At 32.2% G+C, this 26,555-nt stretch overlaps 2 protein-coding genes and 1 long non-coding RNA gene across 3 annotated transcripts; 2 read left to right on the forward strand and 1 right to left on the reverse strand.

The window, feature by feature from the left end:
- Positions 1 to 10,455: 10,455 nt before the first annotated feature.
- Positions 10,456 to 12,038, forward strand: LOC146917940 (F-box/kelch-repeat protein At3g06240-like). The gene is given in 3 exon segments (XM_085717330.1): positions 10,456 to 11,598; positions 11,601 to 11,620; positions 11,623 to 12,038. Coding segments are annotated over 3 exon segments (1,188 nt in total). The 5' UTR covers positions 10,456 to 10,619; the 3' UTR covers positions 11,812 to 12,038.
- A 5,556-nt stretch (positions 12,039 to 17,594) lies between these two features.
- On the reverse strand, positions 17,595 to 26,446 carry LOC146917941 (ribonuclease MC-like). The gene is made up of 2 exons (XM_085719646.1): positions 26,165 to 26,446; positions 17,595 to 18,029 (listed from the first exon to the last, which is right to left on the reverse strand). The coding sequence occupies exons 1-2, from the start codon at positions 26,420 to 26,422 to the stop codon at positions 17,595 to 17,597; spliced, it is 693 nt and encodes a 230-aa protein (XP_085575772.1). The 5' UTR covers positions 26,423 to 26,446.
- On the forward strand, positions 19,142 to 21,797 carry LOC146917942 (uncharacterized). The gene is made up of 3 exons (XR_015015928.1): positions 19,142 to 20,155; positions 20,261 to 20,616; positions 21,197 to 21,797. It is a non-coding gene; the product is annotated as an uncharacterized LOC146917942 (long non-coding RNA).
- Positions 26,447 to 26,555: the final 109 nt, after the last annotated feature.

A 26,555-nucleotide genomic window follows, 5' to 3' on the forward strand; every position in this document is an offset into this window, starting at 1 on the left:
TTAAAAGATCAATTCGATAGGGCAGCAATCAGTCAATGTCACAATAATATTTTGTATTAGAAAAATTAATATCGATATTGCATTACATTATAATAAAAATAGAAATGATAATAAAAATATAAATGATATATTTGGTTACAAATATTAATAGGGAAGAGTATTGAAAGACAAATGCATGAGGAGGCTTGGTTTGTTGAGAGTGCCATGTGTCATGAGAATATGAGGAGAAAAACAATGTTTGGTTTGTTGAGAGTGCCACGTGTCATAAGGATAGGAGGAGAAAAACATTACCATAATGGGACTTGAAATGAGTCCTAAATTTATATTATATAGATATAGATATAGATATAGATATAGATATAGATGGTCCTTGTGAGCTTAGCTCAGTTGTATGGACAATGCATAAAAATATGCAAAGTCCGGGGTTCAAACCCTGGCCACCACAAAAAAAAAAAGAAATAACAAACAATGATGTTAATATAAAATGACCGAGCAAACTAATGGGTATGATTATAGACAAACAATGATGTTAATATAAAATGACCGAGCAAAATGTTAATATAAAATGACCGAGCAAACTAATGGGTATGATTATAGGCTAATTAACAATATTGATTATCATTTAAATCATGAGTGATATATAACTATTTCTGTCCAAAAAAAAAACTATTTATAGGAATTTACAAATTAGGTGACCGAAATAAATGGAATTTTAAAACATCTTGTTTTGTTCAAGCAAAAGTTTATGGACCAATTTTGATGTACGGTTCATTATAAAATGATTGTTTAATTCTTTTTAAAGAAAAACATTTTTTTTGTATTAAACCTCATATCCGGTTCGTAGGATAATAAAATGACCTAGTAATTCATAGTTCGGCTAGTTGGTAAGTAAAGCTTAACAAAAAAAAAATTAGAAAGACACATAATTGCATTGAATATTGATCATGATATGGTGTATTAAATCAAAAAAAAAATTAAATACTCCTTATAATTTTAGCATATTACATTTTGGAGTGTATAAGAAATATGAAATAAAACATTAAATGCATTAAATAACAATAATCCTTAATCTTTAATAAAAATCATTAAATGAACCTTTCACTAATAGGATGCCACGTGTACTTTTAAAAAAAAATAGTGCAAATATATATAATAGAGATGTATTGGCAGTTTTGGATGATGACCGATATTTGTTGGGTCTGGATTTGATCCTGTACACTTTTTCACTCTCTTTCTCTCTAATCAATTGTTTGTTTCCCTCTTACTATCAATCTCTCTACTATATATAGCAGACATGATCCGGTTTGTATTATCATTTATGAATAAGTAATTTGACTTGTATTTAAATAAACTATCGAGCCAACATATCAATGAAATTAAGTTCTATTTTGATATTTAACATAATATATTTGGAGTGTGACTTTACACTGCACCATATTTCAATTATATTTATAAAAAAAAAACATATTCCAATTATATTATGTAGTAATATAATTGAAATATCTCTCGCTCCCCCTCTCTTCTATTCAATGTATAAAATCCATTTCACAGTGAGAGAATTTAGTAGACCGAGTTATTTTATTTTTTTTGACAAAAGTGGACCGAGTTATGTTTTGTAAGGTATAAGTGATGAGCATAGAAATGATGCTCATTACCTTCACTTATCGTCTATTTTGGTAATGCTCAAGTAAATGCAACATCTTATTCTCCTCATCTTAATGGTAATATGTTAGTTAATTGGGTTTTATATGTTAGTATTGGGTTAATAGACCTTTACCCCCTGTAATATAAGTCACTTTTGGTTTTACCCCTTGTAAAATTTTTTTGTCAGATTTCGTCCTTGTAATTTTTTTTTGTTTTGGAATACCCCCTAGGCCATCCGACTGTGCATTTTCGCTGATGTGGAACGTAGACTCACCTTTTTCTAATGACGTGGCGCGCTGACTGTATTATTATTTTTATTGTGTACACGTGGCATTTGTGATTTTTTAAAAAAAAAACTTAGAAAATTTTTACAAAACGAAAAAAATAAAAAAAATCAGCAAAAATACCGGAAAAATTAAAAAAAATCTGAAAAAATTAATAAAAATGATTAAAAAAATTTTAAAAATAAAAAATCAGGTAAAATGAAAAATTCTAGAAAAATTAATATAAAAATCTGGAAAAATTTTAAAAAATTATGGAAAAGTTTAATATATATCGAAATTTTCGAAAAAAATTATAAAAAAAAATCTGAATTAAGTTCCTGAAACATTCTGGAAAAGATTAAGTTCCTGAAAAAAAAATCAAAATTTTTAATTTTTGTATAAAAAAACAAACTTTTCAATTTCGAACGAAAAATTTGAACTTTTTTTAAAAAATTACGAAATATATTTTTATTTTATTTTAAAAAATTTTGAAATATTTTAAATTCCTAAATTTTTTTTTTTATAAAAATTCTTATAAAAAACAATACTTCTTATAAAAATTTTAGGAACTTAAACTATTTCGAAATTTTTTAAACTAATAAGAAAATATATTTTGAAATTTTTTAAAAAAAGTTCAATTTTTTTTTTCAGGAACTTAATCTTTTTTAGAATTTTTCAGGAACTTAATTAATATTTTTTTTATAATGTTTTCAAAATTTTCGATATATATTAATCTTTTCCAGAATTTTTTTTACTCCCTCCGTTCCTTTATAACTGTCACTTTTCCAGAATTTTTTTGTTTCTAATTAACTGTCACTTTCAAAGTTCAATGTAGCATTCAATGTTGTTTTTCCTATAACGCCCTTAGTAATTTATTGCAGAGAGAGAAATATATGAAATATGATATTAAATAATTAAGGATATTATAGGCAAAACATAAGTTATTGTATCAAAAGTAGTGAAATACATTTAGTGTCTTAGTTTGTGTAAAAAGTCAAAATGTGACAATTATAAAGGAACAGAGGGAGTATAAATTTTTCTTGACTTTTTACATTATTTTTCATTTTACCTGATTTTTTATTTTTTTAAATTTTTAAATCAGTTTTATTAATTTTTCCAGAATTTTTAAATTTTTTCGGTATTTTTCAGATTTTTATTAATTTTTTTGTTTTTTTAAAAATTTTCTAAGATTTTTTTATTTTTTTAAAAAAATCACAAATGCCACGTGTACACAATAAAAAAATGAAAAATAAAATAATAATACAGTCAGTGCACCACGTCATCAGAAAAAAGTGAGTCAGCATGCCACATCAGCGAAAATGCACAGTCAGCTGGCCTAGGGGGGTATTCCAAAACAAAAAAAAATATTTACAAGGATGAAATCTGACAAAAAAATTTTACAGGGGGAAAACCAAAAGTGACCTATATTACAGGGGGTAAAGACCTATTAACCCTGTTAGTATTTGAAGTGTTTTTCGAAGGAATTATGTATGATTTGTTGATTGTGTGTCCGTAAAAAGTGCAATTGCAAATTCAATTTTCTACAAGAAAGTAACAAGATTTGTTATTCCAAACTAGGAGACAACAACAAACATAATTTAAAGTGGACCCAAAGTGGGGCAACCTTATCCTAAGAGCGCATGAGACACCTTACCATCCAAGGACAAATAAAGGAAATATTCTAATTAACCTTATTCAAAGAGCACATGAGACATCTCACCATCAAACGACAATCTTATCACAAAAGATAAGGGAAAGAGAAAACCATTTCACTTTCTCTTATAGAAAACCTCTTCAATGTTTTTACTTTATCTATCTGTTATATTCAACGGAGAACAACTGTTTCACGATTGTTGGCATACTTTTTCGTATGGTTATATTGCGAAGAGTTGAATATGAGAGAATATAGTAGGCCGAGTTAGGTTTTATAAGGTTTAAGTGATGAGCATAGAAGTGATGAGCATAGAAATGATGCTCATTACCTTTATTTATCTTATATTTTATGTAATCCTTTAGTGAATGCAATGTCTTATTCTCCTCTTACTGTTAAATTTTTAGTTAATTAGGTTTTATATGTTAGTTTTAGTATTTAAAGTATTTTTGAAGGGAATTATTAGTGATTTGTTGATTGTATGTAGGTACAAGTTCAATTGGAAAATTTGGGAAATTCGCTACAACAATGTTCTAAGATTTGCTCTAGCAAACTAGGAGACAACAACATACATAACTTAAAGTGAACCCAAAGTATGGAAACTTTATCCTAAGAGCACATGAGACGCCTCCCCATCTGAGGACAACCAAAGAGAATAATCTAATTGCCACTCTTATTCTAAGAGCACATGGGACATCTCACCATCAAAGGAACCTTATCACAAAAGATAAAGAAAGAGAAAAAAGCCAAAAGTACTATAAAAGGACAATCTTACCACCAATGAAAGGGAGAACGCAATGAGGCTGGTTGTAACCATAATATTTGTACCCCATCCTCCACCTCCATCTAGGATGGCGAAACGGGCCAATCCGTCTGAAAAGAGGCAAGGTGAGTCAATTAGAGGCGTAGCGTTGAAAATTTCACCTGCTCTATATTTAATGCATATCGATGGGTTGGCGGATTGACCCGTCGATGTTTTGTTTAAAACAATGGTCAACAAAAAACATTACACAAACAATGTGAAAAGTATACCAAAAAAAAATGAATGTAAGACCAATTTAAGGACACACACACACACACACACACACACACACACACACACACACACACACACACACACACTGACTCCACTAAAATATGGAAATTATCATTCAAACATATAATCTATACTATATATAAAGAAAACTACCCCTTTCAACACTTTTGGGCTGAACTTTTCTTTTCAAAATTGCCCTCAATTTTCAATACATGTAGCAAATAAATAAGAATAAATTTAAATATTAAAAAATATAACAAACACGGTATGATTATATATATGTCTGATTTTTTTCCCTTTATCATTTAAAAAGTGTAACAAACTAGATGAGTATATTAATAGATACCTTTTTATCATCCCCATTATACCCTTAAACAACTTTTTATATAATAAAGATTATTGTTTTTTAGAGATAATAAAGATTATTGTTTGTGTCACTTAAAAAAGTATCCAGATTATATTTTTTTGTTATATTTTTTGTGTCATTGAAATAGATAATCATGATTAGTGTGGTTTGTTATAACTTGAAAGCAAAAAACATTTATTTTTAGTTTTAATCAAAATCAAAATTTCATAAAAAAAAAACACCGATCATAATTTTCAAACGTTAGCGCAATAGAGTGCCCGTCTTTTCGCTAGTCCCTTATAAAAAAATCATTCAAACGTATAAATTATATGATCTAAAAAACTATAATAAACAAAAAAGACAAAAAACCTCAAGAGTTCACCAATTGACAAACTATTAAAAACTTGAGGCTAAAATCATAAATCAAAAGTGATTAATTAAGTGACTTTCTTATCTATACTCTATGAAGGAGAAAATCGGAACATTGATTATGACTGAAAAAATAATTATTTTTAATTTCAATCTGAAGGGCTAATACACACCGCCCCTTCTTTTAGCGGGTTAGACAGGGCGGACCAACTATTAGCGGCAGATTGAAATCTCAATCCACTTTGCTAAAAAAAGATGGGTTAAATAGGCCGATCCGACGAATCGAAACCATTTTGCCATCCCTACCTCCATCTCATATATCATTCAATGGAAAACCAATGAAACCCACTTTTGGAGAAGAAACAAGCATCACATTTGCAGCAGCAACATGTGACAATTCTACACAACTTATGTATTTTCAGCTTTCCATTTCTTCTTTCCTTGTATGTGTAACATTGATCTTTACATTCTATTTCTCTTTTCTATCTTATTTTTGTTGAATCTCGTCGTTAGCTAAACATCTTAAAGTTAGGGAATGATTTTATGGTGAAAGATATGTTTTGGTTGTGTTTTAGTATCTTTAACCAAGTTGTTCGTCGTGTTTATAAAATTTAAAGATTAGTTTAGTCGTCTTAGTTTGAATGAAAGTTCTTTTTTTTGGTAGATCAGTTTGAATGAAAGTTCATTTATATTGAAAGAGCTTTTATTTTGGGAAATTTATATCGAAAGAGTTAATGGGCGGAAATACTTTTATTTTTAAAATGGGTGGAAAAACTTTTTTTTTTGAAGGAATATTGGTGGAAAAACTTGGTTACTATGAATGGAGTTAATTATTTCAAAAAATAAAAAGGATGGAGTTAATCAATAGACATATTAATGTTAAGGGTTTTGACATAAACACCTAGGTTCATAGAGTTCATCGATTTTTTTTATTTTTTTTAATTAAGCATGATTGTAATTTATGGGAACCTAGTTTTTTTTTTTTTTTTTTGACGGGAATAGGAACCTAGGTATAAGACTACTTTAATGAAAACTATGCTGAATGTGTGGAAAAACTAAAACACACCGAGTTTTCTCTGGCTCAATTGTTGAAACAGTTTGTAGGTTGTAGCATATACTCCCTCCGGTCTCAAATGTAAGAAACTTTTCACTTTTTTGGTTCATTCAATAAATGATGTATGTGGTCTATAATAAAGACCACATACATCATTTATTGAATGAACCAAAAAAGTGAAAAGTTTCTTACATTTGAGACCAGAGAGAGTATTTACCTAGAAGTGTTGAAGTGCTGAAAAGCATAACAATTCTGTCTATACTAAATTGCTATAACAATGAAACGTTTTTTTTTTTTGTTGGAAAAAGAGGGCTAAAAGCCCAAGCCAAAAAAAACTATATACTCCCTCTGGTCTCAAATGTAAGAAACTTTTCACTTTTTAGATTCATTCAATAAATGATGTATGTGGTCTTTATTATAGACCACATACATCATTTATTGAATGAACCAAAAAAGTGAAAAGTTTCTTACATTTGAGACCGGAGGGAGTAGTTATATGAATATTTCTAGGCATACAAGCCTCAGAAATATCATGAAAAAGGAGACTCGAAACATCACTAGGAGGAGTCTCCACAACATGAATGTCAAAAGAATTTAAAGAGAAGCTGAAATTAGCAAGCTAATCAGCACTTCTATTTCCATCCCGCAAGGTATGGTTGAATTGCACATGCCAGTTTAACTTTAAAAGCTCTTGAATACGACACACCAAGGTGGGTGCTTTGCCATTAATTTTGACGTTCCCTTTGATCATGTCGACCAAAGTTTTTGAGTCACTTTCCACTTGAAGGTGATGAAATCCTTGTCTCCAAGCAAGCTGCATTCCCAAGAACATTCCCCATATTTCAGCAGTGAGAGCATCACAAGTGCCTATTTTGCGACAGTACCCTTTAAGCCATCTACCATCTGAATTCCTTAAGAGACCACCACAACCGGCTAGACCTAAAGTATCTTTGTAGGATCCGTCACAGTTAAGCTTAATCCGCCCCTCTCCAGGCCTTGTCCATCTAATGAAAATGGTGTCTCATTTGTGAAGGTTCAAAGGATGGTTGGTGCAGTTGTCTATATCTTCCACCATCTTGAGAATAGTGAAGGTAGGATTTATCGGACGTTGAAAATCATCTTCAAAAATAGTTTTGTTCCTCCACATCCACATATCCAACACGTGACCATAAAAATTGACGACCACTTCTTACTTTGAGCGCCATATAGTTTATGATTAATATTCTTGAAGATCCAGTCCCTACAATTAAAAGAAAAAAAGTTAGTGATTTGATTTGAAGGGACTAAACTAATCCATGTTTGGGTTGCAATGGGGCAATCCCGCAAAACATGAAGAATAGTTTCATTGTCCCTCTGACACCCAGGGCACATAGGAGATACTCCTACACCCCATTTGCTTTTCCGAACATTAGTGAGCAAACACTTATGGGCCGCCATCCACATAAAAGTTTGGATTCTATGAGGGCCTTTCCAACTCCACAAGGCCTTCCAATCACCCTCAATGGGTTGAACTCTACTACTCTGAGCAATCTATGCACTTTGAACTGTGAAGTCCCTAGTGTTTGTTCCTCCCCAACCAATGTTGTCTCGTCCGTCTGTGTCTTTTGGAGCAGGGATAGCAAGAACCTGAAAGACAGAGGTATAAGGTAGATTAGAAATAAGGAAATTATAATCCCATTCTCCTGAGGGGGTTACCACATCCCTCACAGAGAGTGTTGTGTCTATATATGATTGATTAATGATGGAGATAAGAGAAGTTTCACTAGGAGCCCATTTATCCAACCAAAAATTGATATTGTTCCCATCCCCCAACTTGCAGACAACATTCTGCTGAAATCGGTCCCAAATGCCTGTTAAGGATTTCCACAAAAAAGAATCAGAGGGTTGAGATTTTATAGATACCCTAAGATCATTGTTCCTACCATACTTGCTATAGTGAACCTTACACCAGAGGTCATTTGGATTAATAATTAGATTCCAAAGAATCTTCATAAGAAAAAATTCATTCATATGATCGGGTTTCTTGATGCCAAGGCCTCCATCAAATTTAGGAAGGCAACACACGTCCCATCCCACAAGATGAGGTATGCGGGAATGGTCGGTATCCCCCCACAAAAACCTCCTTTGAATTTTTTCCATCTCATCGCAAATAGTCTTAGGGAGCTTATCATATTGCATATGATAATAAGGTATGGAACTCAAAACTGATTTAGAGATAAAGTAAGTCTTCCAGCAAAGCTCAAACATTGTTGCTTCCAGCCACTCAACCTATTTTGAATCTTGTCAATGATATTACTAAATTTTCCCTGGGTAACTCTGCCTGGGTCAATGTTCACCCCAAGATACCTGCCCATATTATTGACATGTTTATAACCTGTGTGGTGTAAAATGTCCTCCCTGAGTTGTTGGTCGACATTCTTCGAGAAATAGATCTCTGATTTTTGATTATTGATATTTTGCCCAGAAGCTTAGCAGAAAAGGTCAAGACAATGCATAATACAATGAGCTTGTTCAATAGATGCCTCTGCAAACAAAAGGAGATCATCAGCAAAAAGAAGATAAGATATTTGAGGACCACACTTACCTGCGCGCATGGGTTTCCAATAATGCGTTGTTTGTATTGTATATTAATCACTTTTGTGCTTACAAGTTAAAGCTACATGCATATTTAAAAAAGAAGTTAAAACTACGTGAATGTTTCAGATTTTACAAAGTAACGTAAATATTCTATTAAGCACACAACACTCTCATACCAACTGGTGCCAAAAATTTGTCGCTGCCGATCAAGATGTCTTGCATCTTGTATAGAATATACTTTGATATCATTTCAGGTATACCGACTAATTCAACCCACAATGAAGTTTAGAAAGTAAGGATTGTTTAGGCTTTATAAGCTTTAACTAGACTTTGTCTCTATCTAATTAGTTAATAGGCTTTATAAGCTTAGAATATGGGACTTGGGTTTATTGAATAACACTAGTTAGTTAATGGTAACCGGGAAATCAATATAAATCTATTGAATAACATCAATGGATTTTGCATTAAGTGAAACCAAATGTGTTAGAAAGCAGGAATAACATCAAGAATCGAGAAGCATTTTATACATAAAGTCAAAGTGATTATGAAATCACAACTGAAACAAAGTTTAGTCTCACATTGCTTGCACTCAAAGCAAATGATTTCTTTATATAACTCGGTTGCGCATAAATGGTTTCGTGGACATTGAGGTATGGTTTTAGTTTATCAATTTCAATGGAAATTAAAATTAAAACCTCACTTGATACCTCACTTGATATCTTTTTTTTTCAGTTTCCTTTTTTTTTTTTTAACCTTCTATATTGGATTGAGTGAGATGAGAGAAAAACGACACAAAAATTCAATTAATATTTTATTTTTGTTTGATGACAAGGATATTCATATTATTTTATTATTATTTTTTACAACAAGGATGGTGTAGAAGAGGGGTATGTACACGTAGGGATGTACACGTATCGCGATTGGAGTAACAGTTACATAATTTTTTATACAAAATTTACCATTTTTGATTGCTTAAACAATGCCAATTGTTTACATTTTTTTTGTATGGTGTGATAAAATAGTGGACAAAGTTAAACTCAAAGGACAAAAAAAAAAACCTAAAATGAACTTAGGGAGCAAAATATAAATCTAGCCTAAAAATAACATTATATCAACAAACGTCAAGATACCACATTTTAGATAGTAGTTAATGTATAATAACTAGTCAAAAGATAGTATAAAAAAGTAGTAATCAGTCAAAAGAAAACATTAATTACTTTTTTTTTAGGTAGAAAACATTAATTACTAATTGCCTCAAAAAGTTAATAATGAATTTAATTTTTCTATATACTTTTTTTCTTTTCTTTTTACCAACAAAATATAGCTTTCTTTCTAGGAAAATGCTTGTTCCAACGAATTGGCTATCCACGAAAACCACGACTTGATATCTGCCATCCATTTTCACAAACACATGGCCATGATTTCCATTAAATCCGGAAGTAATAGTTTTCCATCTTTTTAAAACACATATACACATGTACATTCTTAATATTCGTTGGTAAATCCTTCGTGGAAAATAGCAATTCTCTTCTTTCTATGATTAAAAAGAAAACATATATCAATTTTTCTGAAGCAAAGTTTTTCTATATAACTGGAGTAAAACGGAAACAAGAAATCAACAAACACTTCAATTTCACAGTAATCGCTACTAGCTTCACGAAAACCCATCTTCTGAGAAGATGATGCAATCAACAGATTCTGTTACAGCTGAAAAGGTTAGCAATCATATTCATGATGATCTTGCATTTTCCATTCTGTCCAAATTGCCTCTTAAATCTTTGAAACGGTTTAGTTGCGTACGTAAATCATGGTCTTGCTTATTTGAGAATCCTAATTTCATGAACATGTACCGCAATTATTTCATATCCGGTACTTATGAGGAGGACGGTTCATGTCTCCTCCTACAACAGACTTTGCCGTATTTACCAAACCTTCATGTGTTATATTTGCTTTTTGGTGAGAGGTTTGAAAATAAGGTCAAATTAGATTGGCCACCTCCATTTCAAGAGGATAACACAGCTATTCATATTTTAGGTCCGGTTATTAACGGCATTGTTTGTCTCTATCAAGGACGAGAACCTGTTGTTATATTATGGAACCCAGCTACCGAGGAATACAAGGTCCTTCCTCCCAGCCCTACCGAGTCACCTGTACTTTATGAGGAAGTCTATTATTATGTTCATGGATTTGGTTATGACCATGTTAGAGATGACTACAAAGTCATTCGATACGTATTTTATAGTCTAGATGTACCTGATGATTTTGAAGGTGATATTGATGGTGAGCCAATCAAGCTATCACGTGACAGCATGTGGGAGATATATAACCTAAGAAGCAACTCTTGGAGAAAACTTGATCTGGATCTGCCTTGTGCTCATCACGGTTGGGTAGGTGTCTATGTCTACATGAAGGGAGTATGTCATTGGTATCAAGATGAATTTGAACATAAAGGATATTTGGTGTCATTTGACTTAAGTAATGAGGTGTTTTGTACAACACCCCTGCCCTTGTACATGAATGATAGTTTTGATTCTGTAATTTTGTTGAGATACTTGATGGTATTAAATGACCACATTGCTTTGATCTCAAACTATGTAGAAATGACTACTTTTCACATATCTATTTTGGGTGAACTCGGTGTGAAGGAGTCTTGGACTAAATTGTTATCGGGCCTTTACCTTTTGCATTGAGCATCCTATTGGGGAGGGAAAGAATGGTGATTTATTCTTCAGAAGAAAAGATGGCGAACTAGTCAGGTTTAATTTAAGTACTGGAGTGATTGATGAGCTTGGTCTTAAAGGGGAATTCGGTTGTTGTCAGATTGTTAATTACAAGGAAAGTTCTCTTACTATTGGACAAATAAATGATTGATTGTTTAGCTTGTTTAATCTTAACCATTTCACCTGAGATGTTTATGCCAGTGAGGCAGTGATTATTAGGATTATTAGGATTTTTCCTATATGCACTTTTTTCTTATTTGTAAGACTAAGAATGTAATTTCCTTTACTCAATGACCTCCAATTTTATGTAAAATAAGGTATATTTGGGAGATTGACAAGCTAATGAACACCATGGCTTTACTTTGTAGGATTCTTTTCCCTGTTTGTTTCTCTTGATCTTTCATGTTGCCGTCATTTTTTAATAAATTGAACAATATTATCTGTTTTGTTGAGTATATATGTTATATGAATGTACGTATCGTGAACTTTTTTCCTTCTGTCTTGTTTTTGAAACACAGTTTTGCATTCTATGATTCAATCATGCTTAGTCTTACTCTATTTCTACCTTATAAAAGTTATTTTGCTCGGCTACGATGCTTTGGTTAAAAGCTAAAGTGCTTAACCGTTTGTTTCTTTTTGTATATGCCTTGGATTAAAAGCTTCAAATTCTAAAATTCCGTTCAGAACATGGTAGTAAAGTTTTTGTAACTACATGGCTTAAAGAATGGTTCTTATTTTGATAAATACATTTTAAGTACACAGCCTCTGAACTAGCAACGTGGGAAATGCCACTAATATCCGGATACCAACACAGAAGCGCCAAACCAGAAAAAACCAGTCTCAAAACGGCAGCAAAGGCCAGACAATGTTATCGCAGAGAACAACAGAACCACCTACAGATAACTGAATCACCTAGCGATACAGTCCAATGGATCTCAAGACTTAACTGCTTAAGTCAAACGACACCATGCAATCATCAAGTCCATCCCACCAATGACACACTCCATTTGTGTGTATTCCGATACCTGAACGATGATGATAGCCGGTAGGTATATCTACATCAAGTTTCTCCCATGAGTTACTTCTTAAGCTGTATACCTCCCACATGGAGTCGTGTGGTGGGATATAACTTTCGAAATCAGTCAGAGGCATACAATGTGCTGCATGTCGAATTTCCTTATGGTCATAGCCAAATCCATGAAATTAAAACACAACCCTGTCATAAGAAATTGGGAGGGACTCGAGGACTACGAGGAAGGACCTTGAATTCCTTGGTAGTTACGATCCAAATTGTAATTTTCGGTATTATCAAACCTTGGTAGAAACAAATAGTTCCATCAGCAACATAATCCAATATATATAAATATTGATCATTCTCTTGAATTGGAGGTGGCCAATCTAATTTGACCTTATTCTCGAATTTCTCACCAGGAAGAGAAAACAAGGCATCATGTTCTTCATCCGGCTCAAGTAACTCAATTTCATAGGAGTCTTGTGTTTTGGATTCTAATCCGCTTTTGTTTTGAATAAGTTGTTTATAAGATGTATAGTGAGGGGAATGGTGAATGAATAGAATTAGAAAACCTTTTCTCTGCTGAATTTAGTAAACCTTCATTTTCGAGTTTCGATGTGAAGTTTCTCACAAGTGATTTTCTCGTTGTTTTGTTGAATGCAATAATATGTGCTTCAAAATATGCATGTATGTTTTTGAAAGTATGAAATTTAGAATGTTAAAGAACTTTAAAACACAAAACTCGTTCGCAATAGATGGTTGAAAAAGAAATTTTTCCTCCTTCAAGGCATGTGTGTTTTAGCTAGATGTGATTTTGTTCCATCTGTTCCTGGCGTTGGTGTTGCTCGAGGTCATGTCATTGTTTCGAAGCGTCAGAATATATATTGTGTAAGTATATTATTAGCTTTTAACAACCACTGTCGTCGATTACTTGTCTAAGTGAATTCAATTAGAATAGAAGATTCATTGCTTCTAAAATTATAGTAGTTTTCTCCAAACTCCAAGAAATACTAGCTTGATATACCGATGTAGAACTTTTTATAACACGCAAACACACACTATACTACATGATCTTCATTTACTTATACAAGTAAAGTTGTTGCTGATGTTACCATAACCGCTATTTGACATAACCATCTGACACAAATTGTATTAATGTATGTCTAGAGTTATGAGTATATATCATGTTGTATACTATACCTTTGTATTCAGAACTTGCACTTAGGTTATATGTGATCCATTTCAAACGTAACTAGTGTTCACAATCATGTCAAAGCAATAGCTGAAGGAAACTTGAATCCATCAACAAAGGAAGTCTTCCTAAATCCAAGTTGAATTTAAACAAGAGAATTATTTTTCAGTATTTGGAACATCAACAAAAACTATATAGGCAAGTCATAAATTGTAGATGGATTGTGTTTGTAAAATAATTTGATGACTTTGCAGCGACGGTACAAAAAAGTTTTACATTGATGTTCAATCATATTTTTCATCGATGCCATAACAGAATATTATTTTCTTTAGTATTTTTACAAAAATTTACAAGCTTGCATAAAAATTAAATTCATTTTTTTTTACGTGAAAAAGAATTAAATTACGAAATCAAACGAGGCAAAATAGCATCCCTTATATTATCATCTAACAGAAGTTTCAATGCAGGTGGAAGAACATCAATGGAAATACAGTTAAAATATAAAGAGTGTCAAAGATTCGCTAACAAGTCAACACAACAATTAGCCTCGCGATATACAAGACAAACTGAGGTACCAAAAATTTGTTGCTGCCGATCACAACACTCTCCTACCAACTAGTACCAAATATTCTATTAAGCACACAACACTCTCCCACCCTTGCATCTTGTATAAGCTTAGAATGTGGGACTTTGGGTTTGTTGAATAGGAATAAACACTAGTTAGTTAATGGTAATCAGTATTTATGTTCGAATAAATATGAGGGTTGATGAACTGAAGCAGAATATGAGGTTTTTTCGAAGTGTTTATCCAGTCCCTCTTGTTCCAGAACAAGGAAATCAATATAAACAGCATGAAAGGATTTTTGCATTATGTGAAAAAATGTGTTAGAAAATAGGAATAGCATCAAGACTCGAGAAGCATTTTTATACATAAATCTGAAAGTGACTATGACACCACAACTGAAACAAAGTTTAATCCCACACTGCTTGCACTAAAAGCAAATTATTATTTATATAACTCAATCGCGCTTAATTGGCTATGTGGTTGTTGAGGTATGATTTTAGTTTCATCAAATTCAACAGAAATAAAATGAAAATGCACATTCGGTGCCTATATTTTGTTTTTTTTTTGTTTGCAATATTTTAACATTGAGGTTTTCTTTTTGAACCTCCACAAATGGATGATGACCAATATTTTTTTTGGTTTTTGAATTATTGGGATTTGATCCTCTACACCTTTTTCACTCTCTTAAATGCATTGTTTACAAAATCCTTTATAAATAAATTTACCTTGAAAACACAAGTCAAACAAATATAAAAGTAATAAGGAAAATGTTCTATAAACACCCATTTTTACGATACCCCCGTTTAACACCCCCTTAGGTGGCAAATTTTTGTGTGTCATCCAACAAAAATAAATTTTAAAAAAAAATCACGAAGATGCTTTGTACTCTCTCATCAACCTCCATCTCTCTTTTCTCAGTTCACACTTTGACCTTCATTTTCATCAAAACCACATGATTTATAACAAGAACATCAAAAGCTCGTTACTTTTAAAAACCAAATTAAATGATTATAACACAAAATCAGCAGACACAAGAAAATAAACCCATAAATATTTGTTTTTATTTATTTTTTACCAAAAAAATGATTTTTTTTTTTGCTTACAATGAGAAGTACCATGAATTTAGCTCAGTTGGTAGGGACATTGCATAATATATGCAGGGGTTGGGGTTCGAACCCCGCACACCCTATTTCTTCACATTTATAATGTGTGAGCTTCAGACACTAGGCTACTTGACAAAAAAAAATTTCTTTTTTTTCTTTACAAAAAATGGTCATTGTTTTTTCTTTATAACTAAATAATTGTTTCTTAAATATACAATAAAATCATTATTTCCTACAAATTATTATATAATAAGAGTTTAATTTATATACTTTGTTATTGGACAATGTGTTGTCGTATCAATTATAAGGTATTTTAAGTATGATAAAAAAACACATTCTCACTCAATTGTGCAAGTGGTGGGTCCTATCTCATTGTTGGATTTAATTTATTTGATACCATTAGTCAGTTTGATTTGTTTTAGTCAATGGAGAAGTGTATTTTCATGTTGAATGAGTTTCTAAAGGGATAATTTGTCTGGTCTGTAAAGTGTCTTTTCACGTCGAATATGTTTTTAAATGGATAGTTTGTTAGGTTGATTTATTTTGAATATTTCAATCGTCAAAATTCGAGCTTCTGGTTCATTCTCAGTCAAATTAGGTCCTATCTAACGGCGAGATTGTTTGATTTGATATATACCGTTAGTCGATTGAGTTTTTTTCAATCGATGAAATACTGTCTTTTTATGTTGACTAGATTTATAAACGGATAATTTGTCGGGTTAACTTATTCTGAAGATTTTGATCGTCAAAATTTGAGCTTGTGGTTCATTCATGATCTTATTAGGTTCATTCTTAATCTTATTAGATTCTATCAATTGGTGAGATTTATTTTATTTGATAATGTTAGTCGGTTGAGTCTGTTTTAATCGACAGAGAAGCTTCTTTTCATATTGACTAGGTTTCTGAAGAGATAGATCGACTTATATTGAAGATTTTGATCGTTGAAATTCAAACTTTTGGTTCATTCTTAATCCAATTAGGTTATATGCAACGACGAGGTTGATTATATTTGATATTGTTAGTCGGTTGAGTCTATTTCAATTGATGGAGAATTGTTTTTTACAAGTTGACTGAGTTTATGAAGAGATAGTTTATCAAATTAACTTACACACAAAATTATGATCATCAAAATTTGAGCTCCTTTAGGGATGGGGTAGCTCAATTAGGGTTTAAATCGTGGCATGAGAGAAAAATATTAACATAACAATTAACATACTCACATTTGTCATTAAAATTAAATTAATTCAAGCCCCTGGCTCATTATTAGTCTAATTATGTCATATCTAATGATCAAATGATTCTATTTGATATTGTTGGTCAGCTAGGGTCAATTAATGTACTTACAATTAATATGTATATAAATTAAACTAAAAAAAATTTAAAAATATTATGAATATAAATTCGATCATTATGGAAACAAAAGGAAGGAAAATAGTTTCATGTCAATATTTTATAAGACTTTAAGATATTGATTTATCTAATAATGACTAGAGTTTTTTTTTAGGGAAATGACTAGAGTTACTGATCCATCATGGATCATATGCGTCATCCGTCCATGTTAGTGTATTTGTTGGTAGATAAATATAATTAATAAAAAAGATCCATTTTATTTCAATTTATAAGTTTTTATGAATTTAAAAAAAAAAAAAGAAGAAATCATTAGAGACAGATTTAGAGACATATATATCAAGAGACAATGTTAGAGACGAATTTTAGAGACGAATGTAGAAATGGATATCGCAGAGATGGAATTTGAGACAGACAAACTGCATTTCCGTCTCTAGATTCCGTCTCTAAAAAACTTGTATGTGCTGTCCTTGCAAAGTATCTTGTTAGATATGGATTTAGATCAGCGACAGACTTTTCGATTCTAAATTCCGTCTCCGCATACCATCATAATTCGTCTCTAAAATAACAACTTTCCGTCTCAACTTCTGTCTCAGATAGAGACGAAGATTTTCCGTCTTTAAATTACGTCATCAGTCATCACGCTGGAAATAACAGTTGATTATTTCATATATATCATTGCAATTAAGGCTTAAGTAATAGCCATCATCAGTCATCACGCTGGAAATAACAGTTGATTTTTACTATTATTACAGTTTATGACCCTACTTGCCGAGGGACAATCCATGTACGTGCTTCCATTGGGAAACAAACACAGCCTTATTTCTTTTAAGTAAGGCAATGACTTCCTAGTAGGAGGACTACACATAAGTGCTGGTTCAAGGTTGTTATTACCACTTTTTATGGCTGTAACAATTTGACCTATGTCATAAGGATTTGTTTTATGCGGCACAATACCAGAGTTTTTCAGTACATCTATTAGATTAATCTCTGTCTTGATACTTAAATCCCGCTGAAAATAAGCTACCTGTGTATATTTTCTTAGGGAGCATGTCCCATGCTTGTTCCATTCTTTCTCCCAAAAAACTACATCTTTTCCATTTATTACATCAGGCCATTCATGTTGAAGTTGAGGTTGCAACTGACTAAGCTAAAGAAGAAGGAAAATAACATATAAGATTAAATTAAATTATTTCTTTGTACAAATTGTTGGAACTTGTGTTGGGGGTCTGCTGCAATAACTTGACCAAGAAGATGATGAAGATGACTATGATGAAGTGTGCACATAAATTCCAAAGATTTGTTGTATATCTTGATTGTTGGGAAGAGGCTGCTGCACTTGAAACCTGAAAAGTTTAATAGTTATGCATGTAAACTCAAAGCGTATGGGGTTGCCATACTAACCTTTAGGTTCGATTCGCCCCCACCAATAACTGTATATTGGATGCAATAAGGAATGACCGGCGAATCCCCTTCAGGATACTATGAGTTCCTTGACGTGTATTGCACAACCACACCAAGCGTATCTCCTAACAGTATTTTACAGATTTATGGTTCCAGCAATTCACTCATGCATTAGAGAATTGATGGATGATTTAGAGTAAGAGAATGATGAAGAATTATGTTGTTAATGTAACAAAATTCTGTCCAAAATTGTGTGTTGTAGTGTTTTTTTCTCTGTCAAACTAATGCCCAAATGTCAAGCATTTAAAATGCATTATATGACCCTTCATATGAGAGAAAACACCCCTTTGATTTGAAACAATGTTATGGTTCATTAAACATCCCTTTGTCAAAGGTTATAATCATATACACTTGAATCAATGCAAAGGTTCATTAAGCATCCCTTTGCCAAAGGTTCCAATGTATATGAATGACTCCCATGAAGAGTTACAACTTTTGGTTCTAAAGTTATTCCATTATTTTGGAAATCACCAACAATCCCCCACCATTTTCAAAATACTAAATCACATAAATCCGGAAATTCACTACTACAAAATATACATTTAACATCAAATGGGTTTTAGTTTTTACATCAGCAGGGAAATTACCTGAAGGAAAAGATACACACTGTGAGTTTTTACATCAGTTGACATAAGCACATCAGGGGAATTCCTAGTAGAATATAACATTTACATCAGTGGAGTGTTGAAATGAGGGGAAAAAAACGCGGTGACATTTAGTGAAAACTTTTGCTAACTTTTTTCACATTAGTGGTGAAAACTGCCTGAGGTAAAACAAATTTTCAACCTTATCCCTTCCTCACCGTAAAACACATCCACACGTTTTCCAATCTCAGTCAAAAAACAATCGAACCCTCACCGTCGAAGAACGTAACCTCCTCTCCGTCGCCTACAAAAACGTCATCAGAGCAAGACGTGCTTCGTGGCGTATCATCTCTTCCATTGAACAGACTCCCTATTTCGAGGTTAGAAACTGTGTGAACAGTGATCTCAAAAAGCTCTCGCATACAACTTCGACGGCATGGATGGGATGAACGGTGTTTGATCCTCTCTGGTTCGGCCTTCAACAACCGTCCACGTCTCCTAGATCAGCGGCGTCGGTCGGTTCTGTTAATCGTTAGTGTTCGACGGTAAGCCCTTTTTCGATTTGGGGTTTTCTAGTTTTTCGATTCACTGTGTCAGAGTTCTACTGCGACAATCTTGTTATTGATTTTGGATTCTGGGTCGAACCTGTCCTGTTTCAGTCAGTTACTGGATTAGTTTTTGGGTTTTGTTACATCGATACCTTGCTTATTTTTCTGTCAGCCATGGATGAACAATCTAGTTTTTGAATGGAGCTTATTGTTTTTTTGTCAGCCATGGATGAACAATCTAGTTCTCGTTTGAGTATGAATGAACTTATTGGGTTCAGTGGGGTGTCCCTCCCTCTGTCTGTGCCTTTGAATGGAGCTTCCAATTTAACCAATGTTACTGATGCTTCTGGTGTACCAGTGGTTGAAAAGTTGGTGCCTGCTTTGGATAATTCCACGCCTGTTAAAACTTTCAAAGAAGCTGTGGTTCTTAATGTGAAGGGTGCAAGTGCAAAATTTGCTCATGTGTTGAGTAAGACTTGTGCTATCCCTCTTTGTCAATTTCCGAAGCCTATTTTGAAAGGAGATGATTTGGCTATCAAAATTCCTGAGAACGATTAGGTATTTTAGATATGCTTTCTTTTGTCTTCATGGTCACCAACAGAACAAAGATGATGACTCACTTTCAATCAAAAACAATGGAGACACCATTCTTCATTCTACCATATCTAGTGAATACTTTGGTTAGTGTCATTGACTAAATTTCTACATGTTCATTTCATTTGACTAAACTTCTATATATTCATTTCATTCAAATATTTTTTTCTATGTAATTTGATACTATGTAGGTTTGGCACTTCAAATAATTGGATTGCATCCAAAGCTTGTGAATGCTGTAAACCATGATGGATTATCACCTCTGCATATTCTTGCTAGGAAGCCTAATTGTTTCAGAAGCAGCACAAGGATGGCGTTAATTGAACGTATCATCTACACTTGTAAGTAACATCACTTTTCTTTAGTATTCTTTCTATTCAACAAGGTTTTCCCTCATTGTTTGATATCATTATTATATTTGGTCTCACATGATTTTGTTTTATAATGTGAGGAATATATGCTGCAAGGATGGATACAAGAAACAACCAAGTAATGTGGGCCCAAAATAAAGCATATCTAATATATTGCGATCTATAACTGACTTTAGGTTAGTGAAATTTATCGTAGTTTTTGTGATTTGTGTTTTTTGGTGGAAAATGAATGTGATTTGTGTTAATTAGTTTTTTCTTAATGCAATAATTTGTTTTTGGGTGATGTGATTGGTTTTTTTTTTTTTAGAGAAAATGATGTAAGCATGCACTTGATTTAACGATTTTCTTAATTAGGTTAATATAAAAGAACCTCTATGATAAAAGTGATTTTTGAAATGAGTTGAAAATAGGGTATTGTTTATTTTTGGTTTAAAATGAAAGTCTTATAAGATGGAACGTGTGCTAGTTTCTTTTACTTGTTTAGAATATTTGACTATGAGATGCATATTTTGTGTTCTTGTTTGTTTGAAGTGTTTATAGTTTTTGTCCTATCGTGTGCGATGTATCTTTTGTTTTTCGAATCTCTGTAGACCAATACCTCTGATCAAAGGTGTGTCTGGTCACGCACATACGCACATGATTATGTTCAATTAATTTCATTTTCTCCACTTTTTTACTGGTGTTGTTGTGTTATTGTTGTGTCCGTTTCGATTTGAAGATTTGCGATCTGATGTTTTAATTTGACTCTGTTTGTAGGACATTGCTAACTTTGAGCTACCACTAACTCACCCAATCAGGCTTGGTCTTGCTCTGAATTTCTCAGTGTTTTACTATGAGATTCTTAACTCTCCTGATCGTGCTTGTGGCCTTGCAAAACAGGTTAGTGTTCTAGATACCGAATAATGGGAGATGATGTTCATATGGTTTGTTGTTTCTTTCAATATGTTTCCTTTTCAATTAAGGTTCGTAGTGGATTTTGTGAAAACGTATGTGAATTCTGTTTAATGTGAATTAGTTTGATGTGTATTTCAATCTATGTTTTAGTTTCATTAATTTCATTAACATGTTTGCGGGAGCTTTAGTGCAATGGGCTGCCCTTTTTTAATGTTTATGTTAATTTGTTAGGTTCTGGTAATAAAAAATTTCATTAACGTGTTCTGGTAAAATAATAAAAAACTTTTAATATTCGTTCCTCAATAAATTTGGTGTAGCATACATGATTCTGTTCTGTTATTTATGGTGCATGTGCTAATAAACAATCATGTTCTTTTCCGTGTGCTAATGAACAATCATGTTCTTTTCGCTCTCACCGTCGCTGCTCAATCGGAACCTCTCACCGTCGCTGCTCAATCTCTCTCTCTCTTCGGTGACTTTCCAATCGTGAAACCCTAACCCATTTGCTGTTAAAAAAAATCGTGAAACCCTAACCTCTTTTCAAAATCGTGATGCTTAATTTATAATTATGTGTTTACTTGATCATGAATCTGTGTTTAATTGAGTTTAGAGTAAGTTCTTGCTGATATTATTGATTTCATAGTTTGGCTCCTGTTCTGGAGACTTGATTTTCTTGCTTAAATTGAAAAGAAAAACTACAAGATTCCTGAAATTGAAAAGAAAAACTGCAAGATTTCATGATGCAACTTTTTGTAAATTAACTACGTGATTTATTACGGTGTGATATTATAATCATTGGAACTAAAGCTATGTTTATTTGGGGACTGCATGGTAGCAGAATTATGAAGAGGATAATTGGATGATGAATACGTTTTGTTTAGTTTTTAGACTTTTGGCGGAATGTGCATAGAAGTTGAGATGAATCAATGGGGTGTTGTTGTGTTGATTTGTTGCTCTGTCATGATGGTTCTATAGTACTTGTATGCTGTAGCACTTTTGGATAAACAACTTAATTTAATGCTTATAAACAAACTTATCAAGTGCTTATAGCATAAGCTATAAGCACTTATCATATACATGCTTATGTTTAAGCTATTTTTATACAAAAGGTAAAATGTATTCAAACCATTTTCGTATAAGATATAGACTGTTTTCATAAGCTTTGTAGGATAAATTATGGAAATAAGCTAAAAATAGCTTATAGACATGCCAGAAGCTGATTCCGAAATATTCTCACAAGTTCTTATGTTAGTAGATAAAATTTAAAAAACTCCAAACAGGCCCGTAGTTTATATCTGATCACTTATGTGCTATAAACTGTTTGGTAGTGTTTTCACTTTTCAATTGATTCCTTATATTTTGTTGATTTATTATCAATCACCCTTTTGTTTTAGTGTTTTAATTTTTTGGGTTGTGATTCAGGTTGTGTATTAGTTGATCAAAGCAATGGCTTTCAAAGAAATTCTGGTGTATGGATGTTTTATTTTATCTGATATGGACCTCTGCTTCAACAGAAACCTCAATAAGGTTTACTCTCCTAGATCATACTATTAAGTTCACTTTAAATGAAACTTATTTTAGTTGATTGAGTTGTATAATTTTGATCCATAATAGCTAGAACTAGATATGTTGCTCCCTTGTTATTGATTTTATATGAATTTGGGAATAAAAATGTTTGGTTAGGTTGTAATTATGTAATTCTGTTGTGGCTATGCTTGATTGGGGTATATATATAATTTGATAAATATATATTATGCCCAAAGATGTTATAGCTTTACGTTGATATTACTATAATATAACTTCTTTGATTGTATTTATATATGCATGTACTTTTTTATATAAAAAATATTAATGTAGCATAAAAATATCCATATTTTTTTTTCTTATTTTTAATATAAAAGGAAAGAGGTCTCAAGCTGATCTGGTAAGCAGTTTTAAATAAAAAAGCATTTTTTTTTAATTTTTTTTTTGGATTTCACATCAGTGGGTAAAAGGTCTGATGTGAAGTATACATGTTTTACTTCAGTGTCTACCATAAAACTGATGTGAAAACCCTGCTGTTAAGTTTTAAAGAGAGCGTACCACGTCAGTGCAATAAAGGCCTGATGTGGAAAAAAAGATTTCACATCAGTTCGTACCTGATGTAAAAAGATGTGAACATACCACATCATATCACTTTACATCAGTTGCCACCTGATGCGAAAAGTGCTTTTCAACTGATGTAAAAACTCATTTCTGTAGTAGTGATTCCATGCCTTCAGATAATGGTATCTCGCGATTTGAACCATTACTTAGTAAGTTAAGTTTTCGCTCATTCCCAAATAGTATGGTAGGCAAGCTTTGAACCAACTATTCATTAGAACAAGTGTGCATAACTTACACATAGAATCTCGGTACCATTGATAAAGAGACTTGTAAGATGACACATTAAGAAGGCCTTGTGTCATATATCCCTTTTCATGAGAATTTAAGAGTCAAACCCTTGAACTCCGTGAAGCGGCCAAACTTCATTCTCACATAGGTAGACTATATCAGAAATGCCCCATAAGTATGCATTCCAGCAAATATATGCTATATGTCCATTAAGAGGAAAACCTCATCCTACCCTTTTTCTTCTTATGGTCCAAGTACTTTTGCCCCTTGGGATGTTATCTATTGTCAAGTACTTCAATTACTCTAATAGTGTACTTTCACCATTGAACCCAAGACTTGATGCTACTCAAGTGTGGGTTGAGTTTCCACCATTGGTAATCAATTAGATTTGGGTTTGTACCACATCCCTAATAATGTCTTCAATGTATTCAACATCATTTCCAAAGACATCATTCCTTGTCAATCATTTCGTCAAATAATTGCAAGATTTTCTTTTAACTTTTATAAACTTTGAATATTCAATTCTTCACATAGATTTTGTATTCTCATAGCTATGTCTATGGATCAACTTATATACTCTTGATAGTATTCACCAACTATCATCAAACCATGACACACTTTTATCAATTGAGTATATTGTAATAATGCACAAACTTTTATGTCATTACACCTTTGCTATAACAATATTTAACATGCATTTCAATTTGAACTTCAACTTTTCTTTTATATCTAGCCAAGATATATCATACATTGAATGCATTAAACATACATAGCAAACTAAAAATTGATCATAAAAGAATGTCATAACCAAACTTCATAAGATGGGATTAAACATGTAAGTCATATATTCCACATAAAATTAAATATAACACAATCATTTTGATTTTAGTTATCATATAACTAATACATATATCATAAATTCATTGTGTTAAATTCAAGTTTATGTTTAAATATGTTCAATACTAAATTTCAATAAACAATGACATAGAAAATAAACAATGAATCAAAATCATTAATATTTTCTATGACTTTCTTCCATGAACATATATCAACTTACAATAATTCAAAACATACCCAAATTATTTTAACATCATGATAAACAAGAAATTAACCATTACTTTTCATATTATCATGTACATATAATATCAACACAATATTAATGATAATAATTTCTTACACAAAGTAAATAATATCATTAAAGCAACCACTTGATATTTTGACAATTTATCTACACTACTTTCATAAATAAAATAGTGTTTAAACATTCTTAACATATTACTATACTCATCAAAATTCATATACTTGAACAATTTCTAAATCATGTATATATATGTCACCACATGTTAAATCTAACATATTCATATTTACTTAGATACTATACACATGCATTTAGAACACCAAATATTTCATAATAGGTAATCACTTATATGCATATTATCTCATGTTCAAATTAACATCAAACAGATTTCAAACGATAAATTTCATACATATCAAAATTTATCATGCATATATTATCTACAACCACATGTAAACTTAACACAAGCACATAACATATGAAATATTTATCCATAAATTTCCATAACATATATTCATAAATGGAATTTGTTTACCGTTCACCGTAGTCATGGATGAATATGTAAGATTTCATCTCTCCCAAAAATTGCAGCCATTAATCACAAGTAAATCATAAATCGAACCTAAAGATTGTTGGAACTTGTGTTGGGGGTCTGCTGCAATAACTTGACCAAGAAGATGATGAAGATGACTATGATGAAGTGTGCACATAAATTCCAAAGATTTGTTGTATATCTTGATTGTTGGGAAGAGGCTGCTGCACTTGAAACCTGAAAAGTTTAATAGTTATGCATGTAAACTCAAAGCGTATGGGGTTGCCATACTAACCTTTAGGTTCGATTCGCCCCCACGAATAACTGTATATTGGATGCAATAAGGAATGACCGGCGAATCCCCTTCAGGATACTATGAGTTCCTTGACGTGTATTGGACAACCACACCAAGCGTATCTCCTAACAGTATTTTACAGATTTATGGTTCCAGCAATTCACTCATGCATTAGAGAATTGATGGATGATTTAGAGTAAGAGAATGATGAAGAATTATGTTGTTAATGTAACAAAATTCTGTCCAAAATTGTGTGTTGTAGTGTTTTTTTCTCTGTCAAACTAATGCCCAAATGTCAAGCATTTATAATGCATTATATGACCCTTCATATGAGAGAAAACACCCCTTTGATTTCAAACAATGTTATGGTTCATTAAACATCCCTTTGTCAAAGGTTATAATCATATACACTTGAATCAATGCAAAGGTTCATTAAGCATCCCTTTGCCAAAGGTTCCAATGTATATGAATGACTCCCATGAAGAGTTACAACTTTTGGTTCTAAAGTGATTCCATTATTTTGGAAATCACCAACACAAATGAAACGTAACTCACCAAATTCAGATTAAAACCTCCACTAGTTTTTTTCTTTCCCAAGCAAAATTCCGGATATGGCTGTGATATATTAGTAGGCCACAACCCGTGTATTGTAAACTGGTTTGGGACAGGTTTCGGTATTTTGCATCCTCCATTGACGCATAAAGTGGGAGGCCACTGTTGGGCCATAGCAAAGTATTCATAGGAGCCTGCAGAAGGACCTACCTGTGTGATCACAACTATGAGAAACAACAATGCACAAAATCTCATTTTCATATTTGCACACTAACTAGGTATGAATTTTATTTCATTGATGATACAAAACTATCAAGGCTACTACTATTTATAATGGAGGAGTTACATTTTTCAAAAAACTTTTTCATAGTTTTTTTACTGTACTTTACTTTTT

The sequence above is a fragment of the Medicago sativa genome, chromosome 6 (assembly GCF_051527215.1).
Source record: "Medicago sativa cultivar Bolivia chromosome 6, Bolivia_mono, whole genome shotgun sequence".
NCBI classification, from domain to species: domain Eukaryota; kingdom Viridiplantae; phylum Streptophyta; class Magnoliopsida; order Fabales; family Fabaceae; genus Medicago; species Medicago sativa.